The sequence below is a fragment of the Cucurbita maxima genome, unplaced genomic scaffold, assembly GCF_002738345.1.
Source record: "Cucurbita maxima cultivar Rimu unplaced genomic scaffold, Cmax_1.0 Cma_Scf00031, whole genome shotgun sequence".
NCBI lineage: Eukaryota > Viridiplantae > Streptophyta > Magnoliopsida > Cucurbitales > Cucurbitaceae > Cucurbita > Cucurbita maxima.
In genome coordinates, this window is record NW_019272047.1 from 833832 (window position 1) to 846260 (window position 12429).

The 12429-nt window shown below is 36.5% G+C and overlaps 2 protein-coding genes across 2 annotated transcripts; both read right to left on the bottom strand.

Annotated features, from left to right (window-relative positions):
• Positions 1-62: 62 nt before the first annotated feature.
• On the bottom strand, positions 63-2905 carry LOC111466470 (ADP-ribosylation factor 2). Its single transcript, XM_023111137.1, has 7 exons — positions 2820-2905; positions 2111-2271; positions 1455-1525; positions 1188-1307; positions 750-868; positions 584-665; positions 63-393 (listed from the first exon to the last, which is right to left on the bottom strand). Exons 2-7 carry the CDS (start codon positions 2256-2258, stop codon positions 388-390), a joined length of 546 nt encoding a protein of 181 aa, XP_022966905.1. The 5' UTR covers positions 2259-2271; positions 2820-2905; the 3' UTR covers positions 63-387.
• A 3718-nt stretch (positions 2906-6623) lies between these two features.
• On the bottom strand, positions 6624-10050 carry LOC111466463 (polygalacturonase At1g48100-like). The gene is made up of 7 exons (XM_023111128.1): positions 9481-10050; positions 9045-9176; positions 8422-8649; positions 8286-8330; positions 7987-8194; positions 7494-7684; positions 6624-7294 (listed from the first exon to the last, which is right to left on the bottom strand). Exons 1-7 carry the CDS (start codon positions 9850-9852, stop codon positions 6902-6904), a joined length of 1569 nt encoding a protein of 522 aa, XP_022966896.1. The 5' UTR covers positions 9853-10050; the 3' UTR covers positions 6624-6901.
• Between the last annotated feature and the right edge of the window lie 2379 nt (positions 10051-12429).

The following is a 12429-nucleotide window of genomic DNA, read 5'->3' on the forward strand; positions in this document are numbered from 1 at the left end:
CAATACCTCCAAAAGCTCATCTTGACACTCAATCACGTATTATTCGTACTTGTGCAATAAAATTGAAATGGCAGCAACAAAAGAATGTGTTACGAGACAAATCCAATATGGAATTATACATCAACTAGTTTCAGCTAGAAATCAAAAGAAAAGAACAGAGCGTACAACCCTAAAATAGAGCCTGAAACACAATAACCAAGCCTAACCATTCTGATATTACAGTATAATAATGACAAAGAGTTTGCTAAAAGCTCCCGTAAACAAAAAAAACAAAAAAAACAAAAAAAAAAACCATAACCTCTTTTAAGGTGCCCCATGAAAAAATTAGATAATATTCACCCTGCATCCAGAACTGCGAGTCTCAGAAGAAGCAACTGTTCGATATCCTTATGCCTGCATAGAAAAGGACCATAGAGATGTAAATAGGTGGCTCAACAGGATGGCAATAAATAGTAAAAGAAGATGCAACGCTTGTGGAATGGGGGATACGAAGGAGGAAGGTTTGGTGTAAAACAAAATTTCACAGCCATTGACATAAAGTTTAAGATCACTTGGTAAATTGGAAAAATATACTATTATTTACCTTGTTAGCAATGTTGTTGGAGAGCCAATCCAACCCCTCATAAAGCCCCTCCCCAGAGGTGGCGCAAGTGCTCTGGATGTACCTGAAGATATTGAGGAAGCCGTTAAAATCTGAGTAGATAACAGAAGAAAAATTTTATATTCAGAATAAAGATAACGAAGCCTACCAGTGACGCTGGCGGAGAGAGTGGAGACCCAGCTTATCAGTGATCTCAGCAGCATTCATTGCATTAGGAAGATCTTGTTTGTTAGCAAACACAAGCAGAACTGCATCTCGCAGCTCATCCTGCGATCACTTGAATTATTAGTAATCAATTGTACTATGTCTATATAAATTGAAACACTGAGAGGGGAAAAGGTAGCTAACTATTATGCATATCTTTCCCAAATGACAAGCATTTACGTCTGGCAGGACATTAAGAACAACATCATAAATGCTCGAAGTTGGATATTGGGATGGCAAATGTAATTTAGCAAAATAAAAATAGTAAATCATGAACTATTTAAACAGTACTAAAAAAAAGATGGGAAAAAAGGAATTCATAGCAGCATCGTGAGCAATTTCAAACCGATGTTCAAACTAGGTAGCATGTAGTATGTTGTACCTCATTCAACATCCTATGCAATTCATCCCTGGCCTCAACAACTCGATCTCTATCATTGCTGTCAACAACAAATATGAGACCCTGTGTGTTCTGGAAATAATGCCTCCACAAGGGACGGATCTGTTGAACAAGAGTTTAAGAACTTAATTTCATTAGACAGCCAGAGAATACAAATGAAATAATGAACAAAAGCATTCTAGCAGGAGAAAATTTTAATGAACTCCATGCCAAATCAGACTGGAGAACAATCAATATAGAAGTACAAACCTTGTCTTGACCCCCAACATCCCAGACTGTGAAGCTGATGTTTTTGTACTCTACAGTCTCCACATTAAACCCTGCAAATAAAGAACGTGAGCTAAATTGCAATTTTTATGAAACAAGTGCAAAAAAGTAGAGGATATGAGGAGACATTTCAGACAAGATGACAATCAGCTGACAGAATTAAATTTAACTTTGTTGTGTACTGGTCTTATGTAGACAATAATTGACTGGATAAGATGTAGGAAACTTGGTATATAATATTATAGAGTTACAAACAACACAGCTATGAGAGACATCTAAATAATCCTTCATCCATAAATCAATGCGACAATCTAGTGATTGACTCTTTACTTTAATGTTTTATGCAAATAAGTATCCAAATGAATACATGCAAGAAGTAAAATATTTATATACACAAACAACCGACTGTAGTATATTCTTTAGCACAAGAAAATTGTGAACCGAACATGAAGGAGCATTGCCATGGTAGAATCCTAGTAATAAACCAGAAAAAATATGCATAGAAGAGACATCTACAACCTTCTTTTCTTAAAGAAAAATATACATATAGATCTATCTGCATGTTGTATATACACTCACACATAGATCAGGATAGAAAATATAATAACTCAATTTCTTAAAAAGAAAAAGAAACTCACCAATGGTAGGTATTGTTGTGACGATCTCGCCGAGCTTGAGCTTGTAAAGGATAGTTGTCTTACCAGCCGCATCAAGACCAACCATCAAAATTCGCATTTCCTTCTTGGCAAAAAGCCGACTGAAAAGCTTTGTGAACGTAAGCCCCATTTTCTGTCCCTGCCTAGAAATTCATAAAAGATCCCAAAACAATCAGAATGTATAAGATGAGATCGATATCCATTGCGACAAGAATCGAGTGAAAATAGCAACACCGCAACAGAAAATCAACAAAATCATCATGCATAGAAATCCAAGTACCAAATATTCAAATGGAACGTCTAAAAAACATCATCTCAGGATCATCAATTTAATAAAACTATATCCCTCCTGATCATCAAAGGGATCTGAAGGTAGATCGCATCGCAATATCAGATCGCCTAACGATCAGGAAATTGACCTCATATGAAGCTCATCCAAGAAATTCATGCATCCGATTAAAAAGTAAATCACATGAAATTCTCCAAAGAAGCAGATCGGAACAATTCACGTTTGTATGAATCCAAGGAAATGCATAATCCATATTTGAAATCGATGCAGATATGTCCGAGATTCATGAAAAAAGGGGGAAAAAACAATGGCCAACAGAAATCGAAGAACTTCAAAATCAGAAAAACTACATTAACACAAAAGGAATGAAAAGAAAAATAAAATTCGTAAACAGAACATTACCTTCAAAGAACACCGCCGAGAATCTACAATGGAGAAAAGAGAGACGGTGGGAAGGTGTAGATCTCATCGGGGCCCTAAATATAAACCGAAAGGCAAAGGAAAGTCGAAGTACGAAACTACCCTTTTGCTGGACCGTGGAAGAGCCAACTAACCTCCAATCAGAAACGAACACGTCATGGGTCTGAAAATTGTTATTCGACTTTTCGCACACAATAGGAAATTAATATTAGTTAGCGTGTTGGTAACTTATCCAATAAGTGGTCGCCACGTGTCGATGCATGTTGCGTGGAATTGAATGTTATATGGCCCCTACGGTCGTTGGTGATTCAAATTTGAAAAGTCTTATATATCAGACCTTAAAATACATGCGGTTAGGTCAGGTCAAGTTGGAGGATTTTTTCAACCCAACCCAAAAAATCGGATTGGTTGGATGGTAACTCGATCCAACCTAAAATTTTTTATGACCCAACCCAACTCTGTATTTTCGGGTTGGGTTCGGGTGGGGTGTCAAAATTTTTTTTTTTAATTTTATTTATTAAAATAACAAAAATATAAAGATAGATGATGAAATTAATTAAATAATAAAATAATTAGTTTAAAGGTATAGTATATAACAAAAATAAAAAGTATATAAAAATGTTTTAATTGAAATATGCTTATTTATACATTATTTTAAACTATTAAAAAAATAAAAATATATATAAATTGTTATTACAAATAAATAATAAATATATTATAATTTAGAATATGTTTTAAAATTATATATATAATAAAATTCTTAAACATATATATAAATTATAATTAATAAACATTTGAATTTATTTAATTTAAAGTATTTTAAAAATAGTATGAAATATTAAAGGATTTTTAAAATATATGTATATAAAAGAAATTAAAAATAATAAAATAATATAAAAAAATTATACAAAATGTATATATATAAAATTAAAAAATAACAAAATAAAATAACTTAAACCATTAGAAAAATAAAAATATATATAAATTGTGATATAATAATGTTGAAATAAATAAATAATAAATATATTATAATTTAGAATATGTTTTAAAATTATATATATATAAAATTCTTAAACATAGAAATAAATTATAATTAATAAATATTTAAATTTATTAATAGTTAATGTTAGTTTATTTTAAAGTATTTTAAAAATAGTATGAAATATTAAAGTATTTTTAAAATATATGTATATAAAAGAAATTAAACAAAAGAAATTAAAAATAATATAAACAAAACAAATAAATTAAAAATAAAAACAAATTCGAAATCGATTCGAAGGATTTATTCATGAATCCGAAATCGAATTGATTCCGTTCGGGTTCAGAAAAATGAACGTAATCCAAACCAAAATGCTAATCCAACCCAACCCAATCCTTATAGTTCGGGTTGTTAGGTTGCCGGGTTGAATGTACACCCCTAGTTAAAAGAGCAGTATTTTTTTTTTAATAATATTGTTTTTTTTTATATACAAAAATAATATTATTTGATTTTTTTTTTTTTAATAAAAGTAAAATATTAATATAAATTTTATTTATTTATTTGTTTCCAAACATTTAATTAAATTCTGCAACGGCCACTATCGTAGTTCTTCAACGGCATGGCCTCGTGATTTTGACACGCTCGCAACAAGTTTTAAGAAGGACTCAGCACCCTTTACATTTTTTGTCCCGCTTTGTGGCTCATCGTACCGTCGGTGAGGTTTGCCTTCGACAATTGAACACAACTTGTGTGGAATCCAAATTTGTTTGGCCACACGCTTTGTTTGTGCGTACATGTTCAAATATGTGTGACCCATCGACACGGCTAATTGTCATCTCATTTCTTAACAACATGACACATGCATATCTCGTAACACATTGGTCATCTTGGCATGCTTAGACACATCCATTGGTAACTGATCCATGTGTTGATCATCTCATCGGACACCCGAACATCCATCCATCTGGATTCACTCAAGCATCAGACTAACCCGTGACACTTGCCAAGCTGTGGCAGATGCATGTACCATCGAGTAATTCGCTTAGGCCACAGGGCCTAGAGGCGGTGGAGAGCCGACCAGCAACAAAAATTAAAAAAAAAAAGTAATAAATATTTTTATTTTTTATAAAATGAATTAAATACGGTTATAATTATATTTACAGTTTGAAACAAGCAGTTTATTCGAAGGGAAAGGAGGCGGGAATACAGGGCGGGAGAGACAGACCAGTGAGTAGAGGATCCGTTCCGATCTCATTTGGCCGTTTTCGTTGAAGCGTGCAATTGGATTGTGCATAGTCGGATTTGCAATCCGCCGCCGCCGCTCGATCGGAGGGAAAACAAGGCGCATTGCCTCTGCCGTCGTCTATACACTGCCATTGAGGTAAGTCCATAGTTCCGTTACTCATCTCTGATACTTTACTGCAATTTCAGTAGGATTTCTTCTTTATTCGCTGTTTTGTCTAATTTTAGTACTGTGTTTGGATTCTCTGTATTCGTTATCTGTCAGTACTTTGAGATTAATGTGAGATATATTTGATAATGTTGCTGCCAGTGGTCTATTCTGCACACAAGGTTCTGTTGAGTAGAAATGCTCTCTGTGTTGATAATTTTTCGATGGTTGTTTTACTTGGTAATGCGTGCACAAAAGGTCCTCTATCCACATTACGAGTTTGTTATGGTCTGCGTATATTTGTTTCTCTTTCCATTGTAGCAATGGAGGTCAGACAAATTTAATAGGGAAAAGTCTGATAATAACCAGACTTATTCTTTTATACAATTGGTTTCATCTTTATTTTTTATCAGTGATCTCTCCATGGAATGCCCCATGGTGAAAAATTACCTTGTCTTCAATGCTGATCTGTGCTCTCTACTTGCTGCTTAAGGTTGTTATCCCTTTTTCTCTTTTACAATAATGGTCATTCCTCCGATTATTGTAGAATTACTTGGAGATGTTCACTTGGAGGTGGTATTTGGAAAGTGAAACGTCTCCATAGATTAGTGGCATGGACCACGGCAAGTAGTGGATTCCCATAATTGCCCACACCACCCTTAGCAGATATTGTTCTCTTTGGGCTTTCCCTTTTAGCCTTGTTCTTAAGGTTTTTAAAATGCCTTGTTCTTAAGGTTTTTAAAATGCCTTGTTCTTAAGGCTTTTAAAATGCATCTGCTAGGGAGAGGTTTCCACACCTTTATAAAGAATGCTTCGTTCTCCTCCCCAACCGATGTGGGATCTCACAATCCATCCCCCTTCAGGGCCCAGCGTCCTCGCTGGCACTCGTTCCCTTCTCCAATCGTTGTGGGACCCCCCAATCCACCCCTCTTTGGGGCCAGTGTCCTTGTTGGCACACCGCCTCGTGTCCACCCTTTTTGGGGTCCAGCGTCCTTGTTGGCACACCGCCTTGTGTCCACCCCCTTTGGGGTCCAGCGTCCTTGTTGGCACACCGCCTCGTGTCCAACTCCTTTGGGTTATTCTCCTCGCTGGCACATCGTCCGGTGTCTGGCTCTGATACCATTTGTAACAGCCCAAGCCACCGCTAGCAGAGATGGTTCTCTTTGGGTTTTCCCTTTCAGACTTCCGACCAAGATTTTTAAAACGCGTCTGCTAGGGAGAGGTTTCCATATGGATCTCACAAGTTCAATACTCGCAAATCAAACAAAACTATCAAAGGGGATATTGGTCAGGGCGCTAATTTGGATGATATTACCTAATGATTATCGGTGATTTCTTGGATTCTTATACCATTATGTGTTTTCCTTCTCGGTATGGTATGAAATTTTTTTTCTACTAACCAATGTATATTCAAAAATTTGAAGTACAAAAAGACGGATTTGTTAGAAACCTTCGTAGAGTCTTAGTATAATGCGGCCCAGTGAAGCATGCCATGACAAACTAGCAGCATACTAATACTACACTATAGACAGAGCAACATGTCCCTATCTCAACGGGCAAAACTATAACTTTTGCTGAATAATCTTATGAACCAGGACTACTAAAATGTACAAGCGTAAGTTCATGGTGTCAAAAGGGGTTGGAAAATCATGCCAACCACACAAGTGAATACACCAATGAAAATCGACTCCACACTCAACAAGAATCAAAATCGTACTGGATTTGGTTGCTTGATGGCTTCCCAATATGTAAGCAATCAATTGGTGGGACAGTAGGCGTTCTCAACTCTCCAAAAGTTTGCCAGCAGAAAGCCCCGTATAAGTGATAGAGTTCTTGAAGTGGCTTGAGCTCTATTGCAGTTAGTGATATATCTGTACATGGCAGATTATCACTACAGGCAAAGTGTACTGGCTTTACTGTGTAAGTACCTCTTATTCTTTCATAGTTTATTCCTGATAAAGCCACAGCTGCAGTTTGGTTTGAGCATTTGGCTTTGTCACAGTAGAATTGGTCTATGACTATTGGTATCTTAACTTCAGAAACCTGAATATTTGAGAAAAGGACTCCCTGTACAAAACCTAATCCACCCTGCAGATGCATAATTTGGAATCAATTTTCGTCAGAGCTAGTTTGACCTAAAAGTGTATATTTTCTTATAGGTTTCTATCTTCCTTAAGTTTGATCCATAGATAACAGACTAATGCAAAATAAGGCGTTCGCTTAACTGATTAAGGCTAGCACTATTGATGAGTTAATTCTAAAGGTGAATTGTGCCAGGAAGGAATACCTGCCACGTTTTGATTCTGACGCCATTCATTGTGTTGTGCATAATTACATCCCGGACAGTGATGTTAGAAACACAAGCCTTTGTGTTGTCCTTCCCTAGACTTCCAATGCTGATTCCATGTCCTGGCCCACAATTGATGTTGTGTATATACACATTTGAGCAACCAGTTTGTATTGAAATACAGTCGTCTCCTGTGTGAAAGATCAAACCTAGTAGTTAGTTTTCGTCCAATTTATGTGTAAATTGAAATGCATAAACTTCACTACCTGGATTTTGTTCTTGATTGAAAAAGTAGAACATGAGTTTTCTTACGGAGTAGATAGTTGTCTCACAAGGCGTGGATAAATTAGCCTAGAAACTCATAAAAAAGGGAGAGAAAAAAAGTGTTCCTTGTCTTTGGATTCTTAGAATTGATTTGTTCTTATTTATGCCAGTCAGTCGTAATGACAATAAGTGTGACAAGAATAATGATTCAATGCAAAGTAATTCATACCACAAGAAAGAGTGGTGCTGTGGATTAGCACATCCTTGGAATTCTGCAGATGAATTCCATCAGTATTGAGGCTGTCACCTGGAGATGAAACACTAAAATTATGAACCAACACTCCAATGCAATTGTCGAACTTAAGGTGGCATTGAGGGCTGTTCTGAATTTTTATGCCAGTGACAGTAACGTTAAAACTTCCATAAAACCTCAGGGCCTGTACAACAAAAGAACAGAGCCATGTCAAGGGATCTTTCACAAACAATAAAACGAGCTCGGGGAATTTAAGGATCTAGTATGCCGCTTACAGTTGGTTTGATGCTAGGCACCTTTCCCACAAGCTCACTTCTTTCCTGCCATAGGTTATACGAATTTAGAAAAAAAAAAAAAAAATACTGTAGAGAATTCTTAGAAACCATAAGGGTTGTGAAGAAGGTTAGTTACTGGGAATGGTGACTTTTCTTGTACAGTGCTGTTGAGTGGGATAAATAGTTTGGATTCATCGTCAATGGGATCATGAAAAGGTGAAACATGCCACCATACTGAACCCCTTCCATCAATAACTCCATGTCCTTGTATGGTAAGTCCTATCAACTTCGTGAATTGTAGCCATTGTAATAGACCTTTGCCCCAAACTTTGAAGTCCGTCGGTGCAATGATTGTCCCGTCCAACTTTTATTCAACATAGAAAATATTAAAAACAAGGTAATGTTAAGTCCTGTAATCAATTGATACAAGATTATATATTTTCTTTTATAATAGCTCGATGTCCTTGTGGTGGAGAATTGCGCCGATGGGGACTTTCATCCAACCCCTCGGCTCCTTTTGTTCTTTTGGATTCCTTTATTCGACATTTGAGATTCTATTGATATGACTAAGTTTAGGGCATCGCTTTGATACCATGTTAGATGAACACCACTCTCCACGATAGTATGATATTGTTCACTTTGAGCCTAAGCCCTAGTGGCTTTGCTTTGGGCTTTCCTAAAAGACCTCATATCAATGGAGCTGTATTCTTTTACTTATAAATCTATGATCATTCCCTAAATTAGCCGAAAAGAAGGTACCTGGAATATAATATCGGGTTGGCAGTACGGACCAGAGAAGGAGATGGGGCTTAGTAAAAAGACGTAGTTTGATGGGACGACGAAGGTTGAAGCTACCCCCTTGCAACTGGCTTTCCACGTGTCCTGAAATGCCTGCGATGCACATAATTATTTTACTTTTACCTTTATTTACTCTCGGTAATTGAGTTCTTTACTGCTTGGCGTTAGGTTTCAGGTTGCTGCCTACTCCGCCCAATTATTCTTGCTCAAATCCTGACCCAACTGCCGTAACGAGATTCCGACTTCGTAAGTGGGCCCATCACCTTTTCCATTTCCCTTCTCCGTAAAATACCATTTCCATTCAACATATACAATGCATATATTCATGTATATTACTCGTACTCTTCTGTAATTGTAAGTTCATAGCTATTTTCATGAAGATGGAATAAATTCTCACCTTAGTGTCATCCGTTACTCCATCGCCTCTGGCTCCAAAATTGAGCACGTTAAACCTGGAAGAATGGCCGCCTTTGAAGCCTCCTCCGCCCTTCTGGGGCGGCAGGCTGGGAGGGACATCTTGTTTCGGCTTAGTGGACGGTGGCTTTGTCTTTGATGCACCGCCACGGCGGTTGCCATTGTGACCGCCGCCGTGACTGTGAGCCTTCCCTTTCTTGGAGGAGTGAGTGGCCGAGGCCACTCTGTTCTTGCTCCAATGCTTGCCTGTGGCTCTCCCATGGCAGCCCCCCAAACTAGAAGACCAGACAAGAAATGCCACCACAAACATAAATGTGAGCCCTCTGAAACTAAGCCCTTTCATTTTCATGTACATTTGAGAGAGAGAAGGAAGAAGAAGAAGAAGAAGAAGAAGAAGAAGAAAGAAGACAAGTTTAGATAGGTAAAAATGGGTTGTTTAATAGATAAAGGAACTTCAAAACTAGCGCCAGCCAGTCTATGCATGGAGACGCCGAGCCATAGAAGCTAAGCAAAGCTTATCATTTGGATTTTAAACTATTGCCCAAGCTCCATGTACTCGGTCAGTGTCCACGACGTCGTATAAGTATAACCCAGATGTATGAAGATCAGCCAAGATTCTTTTGTACATTGGCCGTACCCGGTTTGTCTGATTCACCTCTAGGATGGTCTGATTATGGGTAATTGGAAGTAAAATGATTAATTAAGCTTATATTGAGAAGTATAGTTGGTAACAGACGTAAGTGGGACACGTGATGTGTGGGTCAGTAAGGGTAAAATATGAAGGGCCAGCACTGAAATATTTCTGCTCATCATATATAGTCACATGCAACTATCACGGGCCAATCTTTTCTCTGTCTCTCTCCTTATTCCCCACTAAGCTATATATGACCTTCACCATAGAAAGAAGAGCAGAGAAAAAAAAAAAGAAGACGAGGGCTAATGTAAGGGTGGTGTTTTTGACATGTTCGATTGAATAAGGATGGCCTACGTGCTTTAGGATTTTGCACGTATTGTTTCAGACAATAAAGTAAAAGATGGATATAATTCATGAATGGAGTGATAAAAAAAATAGTAGTTTTCGCCCATGGTTTTGGCAATACAACTCAATGTTCCAAGAACATTTTAAAATTTTTAAGTTTGCATACTAAATACTATCTCTGTCTCTGTTTTTTTTTTTGTTGGTCTTATGTCATATCATTTGGTTGTTGTGCTCTTAGTTAGGCCTTCTTCATCTTCTTCTCTTCCCTGTTAATATTGTTGTCTTGGTTAGTTTGGGTGAAAATGACATGAAAAATGGACAAGGGGAAGTTAATTTGATGGGGAAAAAGATGATCCCATTTATTTTAAAGTTTTTTGGATGTACATATGATTGTGGTTTACTCCATCACCCGCCGAGGGAGTAGGATAGTGATTATGTGGTACTTGTTTTAATTCCGCAGACAATTTTGACATATGTTTGAGACTCGAGTCACGTTTGATAAATGTTTAAAAAACGTAAGCGAGGAAAACAATAGCTTTGATAGCATATAACCTTAATGGAAAGAATCGATAACTAATTACGTCTTTTAATAATACATTTTGAAACGTTTAAATCGTAATAGATATGGATGAAGACTTAAATTAAAAGTTAAATTAAAAGAGGTTCATTTATTTAAAGCTTTTTGGATGTATAGATGTATACATCTCTGTGGCTTGCTAGGCTCCTGAATATCGTTGTCTTTACGCCTGTCATTTTACTGTTTCAGAATTAAGCCTCTCTTCCATTTCTTTGAATGACTTCCTCATTCTCTCTCTTTCTCTTTGTTAACTGTAAAAATAATCACAAGAACAAATAGCAATCAAGCCATGTCTTACCTGACAATTTTTTTTTCCATTATGCACCTTCTTACTAACTTATCTCTCAACTAGAGGTTCTACGTCGATTAGGGAGAGTAATGAAACATTTTTTATAAGAGTGAAAACATCTCTCTAATAGACGTATTTTAAAATTATGAGGCTAATAGCGATATGTAATGGGCCAAAACAGACAATATTTGCTAGCGGTGGACTTAATTATTACACCAGAAAAACATATATATATATATATTTTAATTATTATTATTATTTTTTCCCTTGGAAGAAAGTAAAACACTGAAGTTCTAAATTTGTGATAATTCACATGATTATTGATAAACAACCTTGAAATTCAGCAAGCGAATGGATGATTTAATCAACATTAATTTGATTTGGATGAAAGGTATGATGAAGGCATGTTTATTATGTTGCGAATAAGTTCCTATATTCTTGTCTTTTTGAGAAGGGCGTTATAATATAGCAAGCAAATTAGGCAATGGAATGGGTGTGTTATTGCTTTATTAGGTAATTTGATGGTGAAATGATTAATGAGAGTAATTGCGTTATTTTGGTGATCGTGTAAAACAGAGGGGTTTTGAGAGAGACGTGGGTCTTAATACAAATGCTCGTGAACTTTTTTTATATCATTCTCGTGAACTACATAAATTATATCCATGCTCACATCACTCTTTTATTCCCCACCGTTCTGTTTTTGCTTTTATGTTTCCATATTTATATGTGCTTTTATCATTTTGATAATTAAGGTCGGGTCGGATATTGTTTACAAATTTTCAAATTTTTGGATTCTAATTTTTCGTGAGATACTTTTATTTTAAGAGAGATCCCACCTCGGTTGGAGAGAGGAATGAACCATTTTTTATAAGGGGTGAAAATCTCTCCTTAGAAGAATTTTAAAACCGTGAGATTAACCGTGATACGTAAAAGACCAAAGCGAACAAGCATACAAATAGTATTAGAGCCAGGATGTTGAGTCTTAAAGGGAGGTGGACACCAAGGGGTGTGTCGATGAAGATACTAGGTCCTGAAGGGAGGTGGATTGTGAGATCCCACATCGATTGGAGAGGAGAACGAGTGTTAG

What these genes read in the sequence shown, in the direction of transcription:
- LOC111466463 (XM_023111128.1), bottom strand. Translation starts at nt 9,852, where the DNA reads ATGTACATGAAAATGAAAGGGCTTAGTTTCAGAGGGCTCACATTTATG. An exon ending in AAGAAAAGTCACCATTCCCA is followed by an intron (nt 8,331 to 8,421) that starts GTAACTAACCTT and finishes AACCTATGGCAG; the next exon opens with GAAAGAAGTGAGCTTGTGGG. An exon ending in CAGCACCACTCTTTCTTGTG is followed by an intron (nt 7,685 to 7,986) that starts GTATGAATTACT and finishes TCTTTCACACAG; the next exon opens with GAGACGACTGTATTTCAATA.
- LOC111466470 (XM_023111137.1), bottom strand. Translation starts at nt 2,258, where the DNA reads ATGGGGCTTACGTTCACAAAGCTTTTCAGTCGGCTTTTTGCCAAGAAG. An exon ending in CACAACAATACCTACCATTG is followed by an intron (nt 1,526 to 2,110) that starts GTGAGTTTCTTT and finishes CTTTATTTGCAG; the next exon opens with GGTTTAATGTGGAGACTGTA. An exon ending in TGCATAGGATGTTGAATGAG is followed by an intron (nt 869 to 1,187) that starts GTACAACATACT and finishes AAGTGATCGCAG; the next exon opens with GATGAGCTGCGAGATGCAGT.